The sequence below is a fragment of the Etheostoma cragini genome, chromosome 22, assembly GCF_013103735.1.
Source record: "Etheostoma cragini isolate CJK2018 chromosome 22, CSU_Ecrag_1.0, whole genome shotgun sequence".
Taxonomy (NCBI): Eukaryota; Metazoa; Chordata; class Actinopteri; order Perciformes; family Percidae; genus Etheostoma; species Etheostoma cragini.
Window position 1 is genome coordinate 10,109,681 of NC_048428.1, and position 20,712 is coordinate 10,130,392.

General features: G+C 42.3%; 1 protein-coding gene across 4 annotated transcripts in view; it reads left to right on the forward strand.

The window, feature by feature from the left end:
* zfhx4 (zinc finger homeobox 4) overlaps positions 1–19,214 on the forward strand; it is an 83,079-nt gene extending 63,865 nt beyond the window's left edge. For 3 of the 4 annotated variants that reach the window (XM_034861503.1, XM_034861501.1, XM_034861504.1), the window contains exons 7-12: positions 537–635; positions 6,785–6,918; positions 8,154–8,354; positions 8,606–8,720; positions 8,932–14,334; positions 14,854–16,433. In XM_034861503.1, the coding sequence (XP_034717394.1) occupies positions 537–635; positions 6,785–6,918; positions 8,154–8,354; positions 8,606–8,720; positions 8,932–14,334; positions 14,854–16,433 (7,532 nt within the window). Of the gene's footprint in view, positions 1–536; positions 636–6,784; positions 6,919–8,153; positions 8,355–8,605; positions 8,721–8,931; positions 14,335–14,853 lie in introns of all 4 variants that reach the window. The other variant, XM_034861505.1, reaches the window with a different exon arrangement.
* Positions 19,215–20,712: the final 1,498 nt, after the last annotated feature.

Consider the following 20,712-nt stretch of genomic DNA (forward strand, 5'->3'; position numbering starts at 1 on the left):
TGTGTGCTTGTGCGTGCATGCATGCACGGACATTTTTTCGAGGTAACAGAAATGCATACACTAAATACCGTATGTGTGTGTACATATATATATATATATATATACACAGTACACCAGTGAACATTTTTCCCTTTTTTGCTTTGACTTTCATAGAGAAGAGTGGAAAAGGGCTATGTGATACTCATACAATTGGTCTCTGTTTTTCCAGGGGTTTTAATAAAGTATAATGGCTAGGTTTTTCATATAATTATGCTTTTACATTGAAACAGTAACAGTATTGTTATTCCGTCTGTGCTGTAGTAAGAACATTTGTCTAACCTCTAATAATAATTAGAATATATTAAAGAACAGAGAACATATTACACATTTACAAGGAACTATATGGAAGTAAACATATGTTTTTAAAGTGCCATCTGTAAAAAGCAGGAATATTTTCCAACTGACTCTAATATGATATATCAATATCTGATAAACCCTGGGAGGCTTTTTAGAAAGCTTCATGGGTAATGTAGTGTTTTTTTTCTGTGCATTTTCAGAAGAGACTACTGAGGATGGTGAGAGACCTCCTCGCTCTTCATCCAGGCCGGGACTCAACCTCACTGACCGAGACCTGACTGACAGCAGGAGACCCGACCGTAAGTCTACACAAACACACACACACGCACACACACAAACACACACGCACACACACACACACACACACACACACACACACACACACACACACACATAAGCTTCCCTTCTTTTCTAAGTTATCGTTCATCTCTCACCTTCAGATAAGGTTTTAACATGTGTGTGTAACATGTGAATGCTGCTGACTAGCCTCCATGTGACCTGCTTTAATCGTTTCCATCTGACAGAAAGAGAAAAAGAGAGAGCAAATGGTAGAGAGAGAGAGAGAGAGAGTGAGAAAGAAGGAGGGAGACAAAATGGAGAGAAAGAGAGAGGGATAAGTTGAGTGTTGTGGATATTACCAGGCAATGTCCAGGCCCCAGATTATTTTTTAATCAAATCAGTTTGCGTGCTTGTAATTTATAAGCGCCTTGCATTAATCTTTTCTCGTTCTTGTGCCCTCTCCGATGACATATTAATTTTTCATAAGCGCAGGATTAGATGGGGGGGCTGTGTATATGTTTTTCTAATATTGCACCGCATCCTTGCAACCCTTAAATTAGTTTTTTTCTCTGAACCCTGCCTTCACTTTTCATTCTCTCTTATTTTTCCCTGTCTCTTAATTGTTGTCCAATCTGTGACCCCATCAGCAGGCATTACCTCAGATAGAAAAAGTGCACAAGAACTGGTTATCTGTTTGTAAGAATGGAAATGTTGTTAGTAGGGAGGGGCAACAATCTGTACAAGACAGCTTGGTGTTTTTGTTATTTTGGGCGAGGTAGGGAGCATATAATGCCTCCGCTGCGAGGCTGTGGTTGGGATAGCCCTGGCTTTGTTAGATTTGATTTACCCAAATACAAATTCATATGGTCTTTTTATGTATGAGATGGAAATCCATGGCTAGGAATGAATATTGCATGGGGGTTCTCTCTCTTTTTTTCTCTGTCATTGCATGGGGGTTCTCTCTCTCTCTCATTCTTTCTCTCTCTGCTAATGTCTCTTATCCCCCCCCAAACCAACTCACACATGCACACACCTTCCAACTCTCACCCTCTATCACTCTCAAACTCCCGCTCCACCTCCTCTTCCTAGCATGCCATACCTAGCGCCATAATGTGAGGCTCAATGAGGCAGAAGGAGAGCTGAGTGAGGCTGGGGCCTATTAGTTTAGCTAGTCATCTATCTTTCAGCTCTATCTCAGTGACAGGGCCGTCTGACGGAAGGGCAGGGAACCACCATGCATGCATTTACCGCCGCATATTACCGCCAGCGTCATTAAACACCACAGAACACATGCAAAAAAAGTGCCCAGGTCCCTCCTACTTTAAAGCGTGCTTACGTATATGTGTGTCCTCAGATGTTAGCAATCTATTTAATAAAGCAGAACTTTATGCCTTTTTTATTTTTGGTGAATAATGTGTCCTAAGAATTTCCTTGGGGTCAGCTGCAAGTTTGACCGGGATCCAGATATAATAATGCCGGCAAGTTTTTGGTGTTTAATTTTGCATTTGGATTGAACGAGGTTTCAGAAAGTCAATTGCCAGAAAATGCAAAAAGGGAGTCTGGTGTGTTAGCGTGTAGTTATGCTAGGGTTATCGTCAGAGACAGGGCCTTGTTTTTCTCTTTCTCTAGCTTAAAGTAGTAAGATTTAGCATTTCCATCCTCAGCCCCAAATCTCTGGCAAGCTTAAAATGTTCAGATCTGTGTGTGTGTGTGTGTGTGTGTGTGTGTCTCCGTCCATCCGTCCGTATGGGGATCTCCAGGGAAGGGATTACAGTGTGACCAAGTGAGCAATGTGTTTGCGCACTTCATCTCCAAGACCAAGATCCTTTAAACAAAGAGGGGCAAATAGATAGAAAGGGGAAAAGAGAGACAGAGATATGGGGGGGGGGGCAGAGACAGCTTTTTCCCTTGCTTCATTTACATTGTCTTTTATAATCCCATGTCACTTTAGATTAATTATAATCCATGTTACATTTTCCATGCAAATGTCCCCGATGTGGATTACTTCCAGATAGCTTTGTGCTGTGTGTGTAGATGGTACATGTCGCCACCATGGCTCAGGGGCCCACTTCTTATAAATAACCAACTAAACAAAGGCCCCGGCATGGAAATGAGCCTGTTAGGCAGCCTTAGGAAATTACAGTTCTCTACCTGCTTCAAATTAGCAAGAAATTACTCATTGTTCCTACAGTCAAATGTTATGGATACATTTTGTGTACAATTTTGAATAGCGCAGATAAGGGGGAGACAAAATCGCATGAAAACAAGATCTGATGTTAAATATTCCGTATAAGCTTGTTCACTTTCAGAATAGTTTTTTTTTTTGCATGCATGTATGCATGCATCTTGCAAATTTGCCTTGCTTGAAATGGGAGCTGTCTCTTTCTAAAATGAGATTAAAATATATTAAAGATATTAGCATGTTTAATTACAGGCCTGCAGCAATTCTTGTATGTGTGTTTTCTGTGTAATGACAGCTTGTTGAACGTCTCAAACGATTTGTCAAATTTGACAAAGCCATGCTCATATTTATCTCTCATTAGAACACAAGCTGGAGATGGAAGAGGAAGGAAGGCTAGTCATTGAAAACACAAACTATAAGACAGCTGCTGTTTAACAGTCATTCTCTTCCTCTCTCTCCCCCTCTCCATCTGACTATGTCTCTTCCTCTCTACATCTCACTCCTTCCCAGTCTTTCTCTCGCTCTACCTCCCTCCGGCTAGATCTGGGCCTGCTGAGTGCTTCAGTGGGAGTTTGGGGTTCAGAGTGTGTTGCTGTAATGTTATAAGGTGACCGGGGGTCAGCCTAATGCGTAACCTCAGAGCAGTAGGCCAGTAAATCATGCTGGCCGGCCCTCCCTGGCCTGTTTTGGCCAGCTCTCCCTGCTAGATTTACTACTCCGTAACCTTAGCCAGTCTGCCAGGGCTCAGGACAGCTAAATTGAATACTAAATCCAAGCTGCCGCCACCCAATCTGCTCCTTTTTAATTGACAACCCCCCCCCCCCCCAGACACACCCACACACACACACTCTATGCTTGTTGTCCTTTTTTATTTTCATGAAATGAAATGTCAGGAATGGGATCTTGCAGCTTGAAAAAAAAAAAAAAAAAATAGGAAAAAGAGAATAAGATTGGAATAGGTACGGTTTGATTGTTTGTTTTGAAACACCGCTGCAAGATGTAGTTGATTTCATAAAAAGTCATAGTTTGAGAAATATAAGGATTCAGTAATATGCTTGTTTGTGTGAAAATCTCATTTGCTTGGTTCAGGTTGCACAAAATGCCTCCCCCTTTCTGACACATAAGGGCAGATTCTAAAATAGATCCACAGGAAAAGCATTAGCTAGGATGGTATTGCCGGTCCTTCTGCCTTTTGAGGAACAATTTGGGACAGAAATATCCTGAGGTATTTAGAGCTACGGGCTTCTCTGTCCCGCTCTGTCATTTTTTCTTGTTATTTCCTCTGTTTCTCTACATTTCTCTGCCTTTCCCTCCGTTGCGCTGTACTTCTCTCCATTTGAGCTCCCACTTGCGCGTACATAAGTGTGTGTGTATACGCAGCTCCCTAAACACCATTGACAGTTGCAAATAAAGATGGGTGGTGAGTGTGGCGCTCTCTCCCCCTGCAATGCAAAAGGGGTTGAGTGTCATAAATCACCTTTTGATTTATCTAATCAAGCAAGGTCCTGCTACATGCAGACATTTGTCATTGGTGGAGGTGGGGGGGGACGGTGTCAGGTTTATTTTGCCCCTCCACTTCACTGGGCTGCAGCTGGTGGAGCCCACCTAAACATGAAGGGATGGAGGGAAGGTGGGAAGTGAGGGGAAAGAACAGGGAGGAGGAGGAAAAGAGACACAGTCATTAAGTGTCGGGCGCAGTCTCAGAGACAAAGGAAAATGAGAGGAGAGTCTCCTGCTCCTGTCTTATTCTCAATCATGCTATTTCCCAGTATTATTTTTAGTACCATTGAGGGTAAAAATATGAAGCTGGTTAAACTATAGGCGGAGGGATTATTTTTATTTTCTCTCATGATGCATAGTGTTTGGATTGCGCTAGTCATCTTATTCCAATGTGTTACAGGTGATTATATCCTTGGAGGACACTCTACAATTTTAAATGTAATTCTATGGCTCAAAACAACTTAATTGTTCATGTTCGCGTGGCTTGCCATTTAAAGAGAACTGCTCTCTCAACATTCAAGGTTAACCAACTGTTTTTCTCCGTGTTAGTGTCATAAGTGATGATGAAAGCACAAGGTCGAAGATGAATCTAAACCAGAAAGACAGAGCTTCATGTTGTACATGCACACAAAGACACACACACTACACAAACATACATTTACATTCAATATGATAGTAATCAATGGTGATTTGTGGGCTCTTTCCCCCACCACATTGTAAATGTGTTTGCAGACCCTTGTCTGACAAACGCCTCATCTCCCTTTGCAGGGATGTAATTTAGTTGCAAATTGACTGGAAGACGGAGGCAAAAATTGAAAGTTGAAATTAGAAATGGTCATAATAAATATGGGAGGCGGGGCCGAGGCTTTGGAAAGGTCAGGTGATGTGACGGGTGCTTCAAGGCTGGACCGATCTGACCAATGACGTGTCAGAGGGCTGTCATGAAGCACATAATACACACACATACATGCACATAGACACACACACAAGCCCTGCAGGGGCCATCACAAGCAGTGGAAGACGAGATTACCTCGCTATTCTGAGCTGCAGAGCAATTCTCGGATGTTCTTGGAAATTCACATTGTGCCCTTGTGTTTTTTTTTTCTTTTTCTTGTCTCCTCTCCTTCTTTCTTCCTCCCTCCCTCCCTCCCTCCCTCCCTCTCTTTTTCTTGTCACTTTCTTTGACAGGCCAATATTTCAGGCTCCATATATAGGGGATTACAAATAAAATAAGTGGAACGCCTACTTAATGCAACAGAATTAAAATGCATGAACAGGCCGGAGGAATTGATATGCGCCCAATACAAACACGAGCCACAGAATAATATGAAATACAAAATGTTTTTTTTCAACCGCCTCTCCATGTATCAGTGCTTTGATTTCCCTTTTTTTCCATTTGTGCATCTAGCGTGAAGCGTTGATTCGCAAGAGTGAGGCTCACATATTGCCTTGAGTGACCAGACGAGGGAGGGGAGGCAAAAAAGAGGAGGGGGTGGTGGGTGATGGCTTAGGGAGAGAGGGAGGAAGAGAGCAAGGGGGAGGGGGGAGGGAAGTAGGGAGGGAGAGTTGCTGTGTCTTTGTGTTGTGCCGAGTGGGTAAATTGCAGTGGCAGAGTATAGACGGGCCTGCATGGCTTGTATCTCAGGATGAGGCTAATGAAAGATTTATCAGTGGCTGCAGCATTTACTAAATACAACCAGAGGCTGATCTCGCCACATAGAGCCCTGCTGTTAACGTCACACACGCTTACACGCACACATACAAATATACACACACAAGTAGCACTGCTGCTGTACCACCAGCCGTGACCAAGCCCCGAAAATTTAGCATCTTGTACAGACAGAGAAGTTGTTGAGCCAGCTGGGGAAATGTATACGAACTAATGAAGTGTATAATATTACCATAACATTTAATGTATGTCGTGCTGTGATAATGAGCCTGCCTGAGTTTTCTCCATTTCACGTGTCCTCAGGGCAGAAACATGTCAGTGTATGTGAATGTGAATAATATAGTCCCTTTTTGTAGCCACGCTTATGTTGTCCTGGTATCAAATCTTTTTTTTTTATCATCACCTATGTCCTAATGATTCATTTGGTTGACTTATATATCTTATTCACTCTATTATATGTATATTAATAGTCATTTGACTACTTTGTGATCCAACACAGCCACACAATGTCTGACACTTCAATGTAGTCACTCAATTGTGTTAGTTTAATGTACTTGAGATGTTTAAGATTAATATTTCCATTTCTCATACAGTAGGAATGTGTGATCTATGGGATACCATATATCAATGTGACATGGCCCTGTTACTCTCTTTCAACTCTGTTGAATATGTCATTCTGCTCCAGTACTCTGTTCAAAAAGCTCCATTTCAAAAATAAATCTACTGTTTAGCCATCAATCATTTAGCGATTTTGCAGCTTTGCACGATTTTAAAATTGTTGTAATTTTTGACTCTCTCTCTCCTTCCCCGTCTGCCAGGAGTGAATGCCACATCCAAAGAGGTTACCGGACCGAATGCTATGGTTAAACATTCCCACTTGCAAGATCGACAAATTGAAAGTCCTCCCAAAAGGCCAAAGTCTGCTGAGGGGAAGACCTCTGCCAACGATCAGGTAAATGTAGAATATCAAAAGGAAACCAATTGTGCTACAATAGAAACACTTGTGAAAATGTTACATGTGTAGTTCCTAGCAACTCAAAGAGGACCAACCATGGACCTCTAATTGTTTCCATTTTTCCAAAGAAACTACATCTGAAGGTTATCGAGCTTTGTATGCATCCATTTAGAGTGGATATCTGACAATTCGTATTCCACATAAACTGTTGGGTAAAAGCAAGCTAATACTTAATGAGGCAGGTTCTCCTTCATATGCAGTAATGAAATCTAACCTTCGCTGTCACTGTGGCATGAGCTAATGGGAAGATACTTATGAACTCTAAGAAGCCGAAATGCTAAGCTAAGCATTTCGCAATTGCTGGCACCAGCTTTCTATCAAAGAGTTAAACGCAGCCCACCATTCCCTCCCTGACAGAGCTTTTTAGCGTCAAGCACAGTAGGCCAGTCTTTGTGTTCTTAAGTGGAATACCTGCACTAGCCTTAGGCTTCCCTCCCTGCTTCTTTCCCCCTTTTTGCATCTCTTTAAATTATATGTGTTTTTAAATTAGATTATGAAGTATTAGCTTGTCTGGTTCTGGGCCCTGCAAGGAGGGAGGACTTAGTCATTTCAGAAATGGATTCTATTAAGACAGGTGGTGGGGAGGCAGCTATGTTAAGAGTACTCCCTGTAATGAGGGCAAGGCGTAGCTTGGGAGAGTACACACCTTTGTCATCTGTAATACTGATTAGAAATTCTGGCCAATCTTGTTTTCTGCTAATAAAATTGCATGAGTTGAGAGACTTAAGTGAATTACATCAAACATGGTTGATCTACATTTTCTGTGTTAAGGGCATTGGTGGGGAGAGGTGAATGTGATGGGATGAGGTGAATGGGAAGTGAAGAATAGGAAAGAACGGGAAAAGAACAGGAAAGCTAACCTAGCCTAACCCTAAACATGTAAAAATGTAATTAGATTTTGATTGGTTAATTTCACCTCTAACAGTGTCGGTGCCATGATTCTTGGTATGTCTCGATCCTTGTTTGTTATTAAAGGTGATATCCTGCTTCTTTAGCGAGACAGTGACCAGCCAGCTACGCTTATGGCTCTGTTGTGTAAGAATGATACCCGTTAAGGAGTACATCTAGTGCAAAAAGTAGTTTCTGCTCTTTAATTAAGTTTTACATTGCATAGTTTTTTTTTTCTTTTTCTACTTAGATACTTATTATACAATCTTGTTTTTTTTTTTTAGGTTCAGCAGTGTCCATATTGCAACTACAGCAGTAAAGATGCCAACCGTATGCAGCTCCATGTGATGTCCCAGCATTCCATGCAGCCCGTGATTCGCTGCCCACTGTGCCAGGATGTCCTGAGCAACAAGATTCACCTACAGCTGCATCTCACCCACCTTCACAGTGTGGCTCCTGACTGCGTGGAAAAGCTGATTATGACTGTATGTAGAAGTAATGAATATGAAGATTACCAGAAAATAAGTTGCATGCATTTATTGTACTGCCTTTAGATACTGCCATAACACTAGTTGCTGTTGTCCATTGTGAAGCGCAAATACTATCTTAAAAATAACAAGAAAGTTGAAATACTACCTCAACATTTACAAATATTTGAGATAGAATATACCATGTGATATCATTATTTACAAATGTATTGTATATAATAATGAAAACATTTCTTTGGTCTTGATAGGTTGTTGGACCTGACACAGCAACACCAAATAATGTAATGCATCCCCAAAGTGGACAGGACAGGTCTTTAATGGAGTCCTCTACCTCCCTTACTGATGGGTCAGGGAAGTCTCAAGGTGAGCAGAATTTGGATTGAAATATTTCATTTCTGTCATTAATTTGTTGTCTAAGTCAAAATAAAGTTTAACTGTATTAACTTTAATAAATAAATATATAAATTAATAATTATTGGGTTTATTTGGTGGTTTGTCATTTATCAAAACAATAATGATACATACGTAAATAATGCAGTGTACTGTACTTCAAATTGTTTTTTTCTACTTTTAGGAAATATCTCAAAGGATGAGCTGACCAGTCAAGACAAGAATGAATTGGACATGCAGGTTGAGGATCTTAAGCCCCCAAAGGAGGCCTCAGAGGCCCCAGGCTGGAAAAGAGCCAGCGGGTTAGGGCATGATAGCAAGTCCCCTGATACCCTACAGGATCATCTCAGTGAACTACAAAGGCTTCAGCAGCAACAACAGCAGCTCTCAGTGTCTGATCGTCATGTCTACAAATATCGTTGCAACCATTGCAGCCTGGCCTTCAAGACAATGCAGAAGCTTCAGATACATTCCCAGTACCATGCCATCAGAGCGGCCACTATGTGCAGCCTTTGCCAGCGCAGCTTCAGGACATTCCTGGCCCTCAGGAAGCATTTGGAAAATGGACACCCTGAACTTACTGAAGCTGAGGTGCAGCAACTCATTGGAAATCTGCCTCTGAATGGAGATATCACTGAGAGTGAGGCCAGGGCCTTGGAGGAAGCTCAGGCCTTTGAACATGACTTGGACAAAGATGATGAAATGGACCAGGAGGAGAAGCCCAGTCCTACAGGAAGTGACAGTAGCTCTCTGCTAGATGACATGGGAGCAGAACCAAAACGGACCCTACCATTTAGAAAAGGGCCCAACTTTACAATGGAGAAATTTTTGGACCCTTCTCGGCCTTACAAGTGCACAGTATGTAAGGAGTCCTTCACCCAGAAGAACATCCTATTAGTTCACTATAATTCAGTTTCCCACCTGCATAAGTTGAAGAAGGTTCTTCAAGAGGCTTCAAGCCCAGTTCCACAAGAGACAAGCAACAGCATTGACAACAAACCATTTAAATGCAATATTTGCAATGTTGCCTACAGCCAAAGCTCAACACTTGAAATTCATATGAGGTCAGTGCTCCACCAGACCAAAGCCAGAACAGCCAAAACAGAAATGAGCAGCAGTAGCAGTATCACTGGCACTAGTGGGCCCGTGCCTGCAAAAAGCCCAGCCCCAAGCACACAAGGGAACAACAGCAACTCAGACACTGCTAGAAGTGGAACACCCTCTGCTAACAAAGAAAACACTGCAGAACCCAAAGAAGCTAACAGCAGCAACAACACAAAACAAACAACAACTACTGACCATGTTTCAGCACAGACAAGCAGCCACCAGTCAGCGCAGTCCTCAGCCCAACTGCAACTGCAACTTCAACATGAACTCCAGCAACAGGCTGCCTTCTTCCAGCCTCAGTTCCTTAATCCAGCTTTCTTCCCCCATTTTCCAATGACCCCAGAAGCACTGCTGCAATTTCAACAGCCACAGTTCCTCTTCCCCTTCTACATCCCAGGAGCAGAGTTCAACCTTAGCCCAGAGCTAGCGCTGCACTCAGCAGCAGCTTTTGGAATGCCTGGCCTTACTGGATCATTCCTAGAGGATTTGAAGCAGCAGATGCAACAGCAACACCAGCTGCAGCAGGCTCAGGCCCAGCAACAGGCTCAGCAGCAACAGCAACAGCAACAGCAGCAGCAAGCCTCTCAGGCACAGATGCAAATTCAGCAACAGAAAAACCAGCATCTGCAGAACCACAAATCCAAAATGGAATCCAATGTGTCAGTTTCAGAAATTCAGATGTCAAGAGACGCAGAAGATCAATTAGAAAAACAAGAAAACAGAGCCAAGATGGAAAATGCAGGTGATGCAATAAGTGATGGAGGAAAAGACAACAAAGACCCTAGAAAATCAAAGTTCCCAGAGTCATTGATTCCTCCTCCACGTATTGTGTCAGGAGCAAGGGGCAATGCAGCCAAAGCACTACTGGAGAACTTTGGATTTGAACTGGTCATCCAGTACAATGAAAACAGACAAAAAAACCAAAAGAAAAACAAAGACGGGGACCAACAAATGGAAATGAACAATGATAAGCTTGAGTGTGGGATGTGCGGTAAACTCTTCTCCAATATGCTCATTCTCAAAAGCCATCAGGAACATGTGCACAGTCACTTTTTCCCATATGTGGAGCTGGAAAAGTTTGCCCAGCAGTACAGAGAGGCCTATGACAAACTCTATCCAATAAACCCTTCTTCACCTGAAACTCCACCACCACCGCCACCACCACCTCCCCCTCCGCCACCTCCTACTCCAGCCCCAGTGACAGCTCCTCAGCCCTCTTCTACATCAATGACCAAGCCCCAAACCCCAGTACCTTCACCAGTGTCTGTCACCCATCAGACCCCACACCAACCCTCTCACCAGACAACACCAGCCCAGCAACCACCCCCTCCTCCACCACCTACTGCCCCTACTGCACCTCCCCAAGTGCAACTCCCTGTTCCCTTGGATTTGCCCCTTTTTCCACCTCTAATGATGCAGTCCGTCCAGCACCCAGGCCTGCCCCCTCAGCTTTCCCTGCAGCTGCCCAGTATGGACTCTCTTTCCACAGACCTTGCGCAGCTCTGCCAGCAACAATTGGGTCTTGATCCGAACTTCCTCCGCCAGTCCCAGTTTAAGCGACCACGCACCCGCATCACAGATGACCAGCTTAAGATTCTCCGTGCCAACTTTGACATCAACAATTCCCCCAATGAAGAGCAAATTCAGGAGATGTCAGAAAAGTCTGGCTTGCCCCAAAAAGTCATAAAGCACTGGTTCCGTAATACTCTATTCAAAGAAAGACAACGGAGTAAAGACTCTCCTTATAATTTCAATATTCCTCCTATTACTACATTGGAAGATATTCGAATGGAGCCCCAGCTCGGTACACATGAATACTACCGAACTGAGTCGGCCTTCAATAAGAGGTCCTCCAGGACCAGATTCACTGATTATCAGTTGAGGGTACTTCAAGATTTCTTTGACACTAATGCCTATCCGAAGGATGATGAGATTGAGCAACTTTCAACTGTGCTCAATCTACCAACTCGGGTCATTGTGGTGTGGTTCCAAAATGCCCGTCAGAAAGCTCGCAAGACCTACGAAAACCAGGCAGATTCTAAAGATAATGAGAAAAAGGAGCTGACCAATGAGCGATACATCAGAACCAGCAACATGCAATACCAGTGTAAAAAGTGCAACATTGTGTTCCCACGCATTTTTGACCTTATCACTCACCAGAAAAAGCTGTGTTATAAGGATGAAGATGAGGAAGGTAATGAGGACATCTGTGAGGAATACATGGATAATATCGAGCAAGGTCCAGCTAGGACTACCCAAGTACCTTACGAGCCAGCCAAACAGAGCCACGGAACTGCCAGCAGTTCTGGCTCAAGCTCCCCTGTGATGGCCTCTCCTCGTGCCAGCATAGGTAAAACTTCCCCCAAGCCTGACTTTGCTCCCGAAACTGAAACTAAACAAACTGAGACTGCACCCTCACCTGTGATCAAGTCATTACCAGAACCCAGACCATCAAAGGCTTGCACACCTCAGCCACCTCCTCAGAAAGCTCCCCAGCCACAAATGTCAAGACCCCATTCCCAGCCACAGGCAGCAGCAATGCCCTCAAGTCCACTCTCCCTGGCCCTTTCCTCACTCACAAACAGCCTCTCCCACCAGATGCTTCAGTACCAGTGTGACCAGTGTAAAATTGCATTCCCTACTGTTGAGCTATGGCAGGAGCATCAGCACATGCATTTCTTGGCTGCCCAAAACCAGTTTCTTCACTCTCAGTTCCTTGAAAGACCCATGGATATGCCCTATATGATATTTGACCCAAATAACCCCCTAATGGCTAGCCAGCTCTTATCTGGAGGCCTCTCCCAAATCCCCTCTCAGGGAAACTCTGGTTTGGCCTCTGCTGCTGGCTCTGGAGCATTGAAGAGAAAACTGGATGACAAAGACGAAAGTGCTAACGATAAAGATGGTGGAAACAGTAGTGAAGAGCAACACAGAGATAAACGTTTGAGAACCACTATCACACCAGAACAACTGGAGATTCTCTATGACAAATACCTACTTGACTCTAATCCCACAAGGAAGATGTTGGACCACATTGCTCGGGAGGTTGGCTTGAAAAAGAGAGTTGTGCAAGTTTGGTTCCAAAACACTCGTGCAAGAGAGAGAAAGGGGCAATTTAGGGCTATAGGGCCCTCCCAGTCCCACAAGAAATGTCCCTTTTGCAGAGCACTGTTTAAGGCTAAATCTGCTCTAGATAGCCACATACGATCTAGACACTGGCATGACGCCAAGCAGGCAGGCTTTAGCTTGCCACCAAGCCCAATGATGAATCAAGACAATGAAAGAGGTGAAAGCCCAAATAAGTATAACTTCTTTGACTACCCTCAACTGCCTACCAAGACTGAGCCAAATGAGTATGAGCTGCCTGCTGCATCCTCAACCCCAGTCAAACCATCTGAGACACAATTAAAAAACTTCTTAAGCCCTTCATCCTTAAAAGCTGAAAACTGTGATGAGACTGAAGGGCCTAATAATAATTCAGCCGAAGCCTCATCTTATGATTTTAATAGGATGGACTTTGATGAGACATCATCTATCAATACAGCCATTAGTGATGCTACAACTGGAGATGAGGGTAATAACAACGAGATTGAGAGCCTCACAGCCAATGGAGGGGAAAAGCTGAGTAACAAGAGTGGCCCGGCATCAAATTCTGATAGTGCCAATGAAAGGTACCTATACAGCATGGTGAGCCCTGTCCTGAGCTTTTCTGGAAAGGACTGTGACTCTTACTTTAGCTCCAGAGATGATGAAATGGATGACTTCAACGACAGGAGTGAATCATCAAGCCTAGCTGATCCCAGTTCTCCTAGTCCTTTTGGGACAGGTAACCCCTTCAACAAGTCCGGGAAAGGTAGCAATGCCGGGGATAGGTCAGGCCACAAACGATTCAGGACCCAGATGAGTAACCTGCAACTTAAAGTCCTCAAAGCCTGTTTTAGTGACTACCGCACTCCTACAATGCAAGAGTGTGAGATGCTTGGCAACGAGATTGGACTACCCAAGCGTGTTGTCCAGGTTTGGTTCCAGAATGCCCGTGCTAAAGAAAAGAAATTCAAGATCAACATTGGAAAGCCATTCATGATAAGTCAAGGCTCACCCGATGGGCCCAGGCCTGAGTGTACTTTGTGTGGTGTAAAGTACACTGCCCGGATGTCCGTCAGAGACCACATCTTCTCCAAACAGCACATAGCCAAAGTGCAAGAAACCCTGGGAAACCAGGTAGATAGAGAAAAGGACTACCTAGCACCAACCACTGTCCGTCAACTGATGGCCCAGCAAGAGATGGACCGCATAAAGAAAGCTGGTGAGGGACTCAGCCTGCCTGGCCAGCAGCAACAGACTGCAGTGGATAACAATAATGCACTTCATGGCCTCAGCCTGCCCTCAGGCTACCCAGGGTTATCTGGCCTTCCTCCAGTGCTACTTCCTGGGGTCAATGGGCCATCATCACTTCCTGTTTTCCCACCCAACACACCTGGTGAGTTAGTATGACGAACAATAAAAAAAAGTTAAATAGACTAGAAGCTTTATGAACTGAGCTGTATCATGCACTATTTTATTCTACTATACTACTGTTTATTCCTTATCACAGTGGTGTTTGTCAAAAAGTCTTATTTTTTAAAACTATTTTAAAATTAAAAATGGTGGGAGTTGCATGTATAATGTGCATCAGTTCATCAGAGTTGAACTGCTAATTGATAATTCAGAGATTTTTTACAACAAATGTATCTATATCATGGCTTTTGTTTGTGTTGTTTGTTTTTCCCCTTATTGTAGGTTTGGTATATTTATATTATAATATATTGGCAGATTGAAATGATCAGAAAGCGCATGTGACAGTTTTGATCCATAACAAAATCTTTACAATAGAGAGAAAGACTCAGCCAGTGACAAATTAAGCATATGTATCTTGTCATACAAACAAATTTCCATAGTGATTTGGGTTTGAATATTTAAATATTGAATATTTCCATATTTATATACCACTGTATTTCAGCTTTAGCGTCTCCCGGTGCTGGCATGCTTGGGTTCCCTACACCAGCCACCCCCTCTCCTGCCATGTCTCTCAGCACTACCCCAACCAAGACTCTTCTGCAGACTCCTCCTCCTCCTCCTCCTCCTCCTCCACCTACTCTTCCTCCTCCTGTTCCCTCCACACCTTTGGCAGCAGTAAATCATACAGAGCAGCAAGGTAAAGACTCAGAGAGAGACAGCAGCAAGAAACCAGGCAATAAGCCACCTCAGACGAAGGTGAAGGACAGAGAGAACGAAAGCGGCTCACGCCCTGAGACCCCCAGCATGGCCAAGAGAAGGGAGAAACCGTGTCCAGCTCAAGGGAAACCAGGAAGTGAGACTCAACTAGACGCCACACAGCTTCAGGCACTTCAGAATGCTCTTGCCGCAAGTGATCCCAACTCTTTCTTGGGAGGGCAGTTCCTGCCCTATTTTCTACCTGGATTTCCCAACTGCTTCTCCCCCCAGCTTCCTAGAGGGGTTCAAACAGGGGGCTACTTCCCACCACTGTGTGGAATGGAGAACCTGTTTCCATATGGCCCAGCAGCAGTCCCACAAGCTGCCTTGGCCGCTGGTCTCTCCCCAACTGCCCTCCTGCAGCAGTACCAGCAGTACCAGCAGTCCCTCCAGGATTCACTGCAGAAGCAACAACAACAGCAGCAGAAACAACTTGAGCAACAGCAGAAACAACAACAGAAGCAGCAACAGAAACCAAACCATGTGAAGACACCCCAGAGCATGCAGAGCACCACCAACAACTCCTTCAAACCAAAAGAAGCTATAGATGCTAAGGAGAACACCAACAAAGGCTCTTCAAAAAAAAGCACAAAAGAAGAACCGAAAACAAATACCAAAAGTACCATGGATTTTCCAGACGCTTTTATCGTTCCGTCCGTCAAGCATGAGTTTATATGCAGGAAGTGCCAGATGATTTTTGCTGATGAAGATTCTGTGGTGCGTCATCAAAAGTCCTTCTGTTACTTAGGACATCCTTTTACTGACCCGCAAGAGACTGTGCTTCGAAAGGCAGTGAGCAACTACACTTGTGTTGCCTGCAATGTGGTTGTTAACGGGAATGAAGCACTTGGCCAACACCTTCAGTCGAGCTTGCACAAAGAGAAAACAATCAAACAAGCAATGAGAAATGCCAAAGAGCATACTAGATTATTACCTCACTCTGTCTGCTCCCCTACTCCTAACACCACATCTACCTCGCAGTCTGCAGCTTCTTCTAATAACACCTTTCCTCATCTCTCTCACTTGTCCATGAAGTCCTGGCCAAATGTCCTGTTCCAGGCCACCACAGCCCGGAAAGCTGCTTCCTCCTCCCCGTCTGCCTCTCCTCCCCCCCCCCTCTCCTCACCTTCAACGGTTACCTCAACTTCCTGCAGCACCTCAGGGGTTCCAACCTCACTACCCACCGAGAGTTGTTCAGATGAGTCTGACAATGAGCTAAGCCAGAAGCTGGATGACTTAGATAACGCGTTGGAAGTCAAGGCTAAGTCAGCCTCTGGCCTAGACGCGAGCTTCAGTAGTATCAGAATGGATATGTTCAGTGTGTAGGAGTGACAAAAGGATCCCTTGCTTAAAGAAAAAAATAAGACTTTTTAAACTGCAGTTCCAAAGTTTCTCTTAACCCAAAAAATTACAGTACCAAATGATTGACTCAGGATTGTTTTTCCCATATTGATATGCTGGCAAGATATTGATTGATTTTTGTTATGGACAGAACTGTTGCAGATGCTTGACTGAGCTTATATTGTATACAAAAACATGGAGTAGGAAAAAATCCCACAGGCTCCCTTGGGGGGCTTGTTTCAAGCCAAAAACTCTCACGATAGCAAATTGCACCTCAGCTGGATTGTTTTCCAAATGCTAGCATGTACTGTATGGGATGACGATCCAGAACCCTCAAAGAGAATCTCTCTTAGTTTAGATAGGTGTAATTCAGTAGCTTTAAATTCTCAGGTCAGAACATAACATTTCTCATTTGTTAAAGCAGCAACAAGCCTGGGTACACTTGGCTTATAACCAAAACATGTCAAGCTTTATCGGACGCATTTCCTTGATGTGTATAGAGTACCAAGAGACAATATTACTGTTACAGTGGACGATGTGCATATCCTTTTAGTTTTGCCCTACAAAGACAGTATGGTTTTGCCACTGAGGGAATTTAGAATGGTGAAGTAAATGTGTATGATGCCCCTGTGTTTGCCAGTTTGTATTACAACAAGCTGTATCTATTTCCCACCCCCTTTTTTCTTGTAGTATATACTAATCTGTGCCAACTCTTACCTTCTCACTTTACCTCTGCTCACACCCTTTTCTGAAGAGGTAATAACTCTAGTTTTGATAGACTCTCTCGGATTATGTGAATATAACATTTTTCATTTGTGAATTGCTGTACTGTTACGGTACCTGCTTGTGTCTGGACTATAGTGCACTTATTTTGTTTTTATTTGTCGTTTTATTTTTTGAGTAGGCCATTTGTTAATTTAATAGAATTTTTCTGTTTGTATGTATGTTTGTGTTTTAATTATTATTTGTCTATTGAAGCAGCATATTGGTCCATATTTGTTACAGGACTGATGCCTAACAATCTAGAGACCTATTTAACAATTGGTGCATCCATGAAAGCAGTACTGTATACTTGAAACTGTTAAGGTACAAGTTGGTCACATGTCACAAAAAAAGGTTGGATCATTTGCTAAACATTTGCAAACATGCTGCTTTAAAAGTGGGACAACAGCATTTTTTTTGTATATTATAAACATTTCCATGTTCTTAAAACAGTGTTACACCAATGCACAGCCATTTAGTGCATAGGTTGACGTCCTCCCATTAATTCTCTGGGCACTTCTGATGATCTACAGTTCTAGTCAACATTTTAATTTTTTCCACATTTAGTGATTTCAACATCGCAAAGTATTACCTTACAAAGTTTTGCTGCTACTGTGTAATGTTATTTTGCTTGCCATAAATTCTCTCAACTTTCTACCAGACAAAATACTGATCCATTAATTGCTTTGCTTTGCTATTTTTTATATATATATATATATATATATATATAATTTTGTTATTTTGCTGTGGAACTAAGAATGTGAAAGCTGTCAAAGGGTGTTCAATTTTTTACGAATCACTTTCTAGTTTGGTAATTGAAACCAATGTGATTCATTCCAAAGTAACAGAAGGCTATTTGTATGAAAGAAAAAGGCTTGTGAACAAAGAAAGCTACGCTGTTGTACATATTCGTAGTTGGCTGTGCATGGTACAAATTTATTAATATGAAGAAATGCAAAAATGTATTGCTTTTGGTATTTCCTATTCTGAGATGAGCAAGTAGCATGTAATGCAACTGTTTGACAGGTTAAATCAAATCATGCTTAGTTATTGTTTCAAACAATGGAATCAAGTAACATTTCCTCTTCTGTTTTATTATTGTAAAGGTGTTTTCTTTTCAAAGTTTTAAAGCAAAATGTCAGTTTTTAATTTTCTGCGTGAGCTTTTAAATTGTCATTATTTGGATTTTTAGTATTTCAACATTTACTTTAATCCTGAAGACACTTTTCGATTGTGTTTCATAAGAGACATCCTGGCCTCCCAAGGTGCAATTCTGCCATTGTACAAACATGAGCGACTGTCCTGATTCCAAAGGCTTTCACAACTCTGGCTTTTTGCCTTTCCCCACTCTGTGGCTCAGCATTATAAGACTGAACTGTCAGCTAGCATCATGTGCTAAGATGTTAGCATCAGACAGGACGCTTTCCACACCAAGGACTGGTAAAAGCTAACAAACCAACAAAAAGGATGGTCCAACAATATAACTGTACATAGATATTGCAACTGCACAGCAGCCAAAAAGAAAAAAAAGAACTTTAAAAAAAAAAATGGATGGATTGTGTCATGTTTATGGGGACAGCCTTCAAAAGGCTGAATTTGGAATTGTTCTTCTGGATGTCAAAGGGATTTTCATGGCGCAATCATATCCTACACAATATGTACTCTTCAACATCTGGGTTACATAGGAAATGCACCCTGAGGTTTTAATAAGAAGAAGCCCCTATGGCTAAAACTTTAAATAAACTAAACCAAAAATGTTATTGATGTTTTATATATAGAGAGTAGTCGCATTAGTTTTTGTTACTGTACTGTTTGAGGTCTCAACTGTACCGTATCACGGTAATAACATGGTTTTGAAACCTTTTTTTTATTTTGTCACAGACCTGTTGTCATAGTTGAAATGACGTTTATTGTAGATGGTATTTGAACAACTTCTGGAAATAGTTCATCAAGTATGTTTGTTGCTCATTGTTGTGATACATTAAAAACTGTATCTGCAAACCAGTTTGGTCTCATCCAAAATTCTTTATTTCTTTTTGACTTGTCCATGTTCTAATCAGCATATTATCTTATCCTGACTTTTCACCAAGTTTTCACTTTTCACGCATCTGATTGATTGGCAATTGATTGGCAATTTGACAATAATTTAGAATATACTTCATCAAATTAAAATTATTGTTAGTATGTTGTGATTACATCACTGCTAAGGGGTGTTGTTTGGCGTGTTGCAAAGCAGAGGGTATGACAATTTGAAAGTTATTATCACATCAAATAGGCCCTCCTGGGCTGGCTGGCTGGCTGACTATACCCAGGCGGCAGCTAGCAAAGGCTATTTCTTTTGCATAGCACTAAAGAAAGGCACACAATACCATTAACAAACTAACCAATCAAGACAGCAGTGGACCACAGCTAATCAAGGCAGTGGTAGAACAGCAGCTCAGGTAAAATTGCTGTTTTTGTCAATGGAGTCTGGTAGCTTTACGGCTTCAGTTCCCTGACGGAAAGGGCTGTCTGACGGCAAGGTATAGCGGTAAAAATAGTCTAAATTTAACGACACTTGAAGGGATACTGAATTGCTGATTTTAAACCAGCTCCACCAGTGATACTTACTGTGAAAAGTTCAAATAATAGCAGCTGTATATGTATATTATATCGTGGCTGTGAACCAATCAGAATTGAGCTAGCCATTTTATAAAGGTGTTATACTAGTACACTGTAAATAACAGTTGTATTAGTGCAATACATTATTTTAAATTTTTTAGTGAAGTTTCAGTATTACACTTTCAATAATGGACATCTTTGCCCAAAACTTTCAAGTATGCTTATGTCATACTGTAAAAAAAATACGGATTGTGTCAACATCCTTTTTATAATTGTCATTCCACTCACTGACAGACAAACATTCTAAATCATATAATGGGTATTTTCCATCATGCTATTTGTGGTAATCTGACTCTCAACAGATGCAGGAGATTATGTTTAGAAGTGTCTGCTAATCTGGATTTGATCAGGTGCAGCTCTACATCCCTGCCATTAAAAGGCAAATGTCCACAAAAATAAATCATGACAAACAGACGCACAGCCACAACAGAGAGCAAAGATTAAAGTTGTTAACTACGATTGGTGATACTGTATGAATATGAGGACAAAAGTACATCATAGTTTAACCTAGATTTCCAGATAGATAGATAGATAGATAGATGGAAATTATGTTTTGTGCTGCTGACTATATACTGCTCTTAAAATTCTATTAAGAACTGAAATGCATGTCAGTGTGAGGCAGGAAGGTGACTTTTTAGATCTGAGGTTAACAGATGCTGTCACATTAAAAATTGCACCTCAGGAAACCCTCAACACAATACATCACACCCTGCCAGCGAGACGTGCACGCCACCAGTGTCAGGGTCATGGAGAAAGCCGACATTCACAAGTCGTTAAATCCACCTAATGAAATTTCACAAGGGCAGCAAAAATGAAGGGGAAGATGAGGATCTTTTCGTTC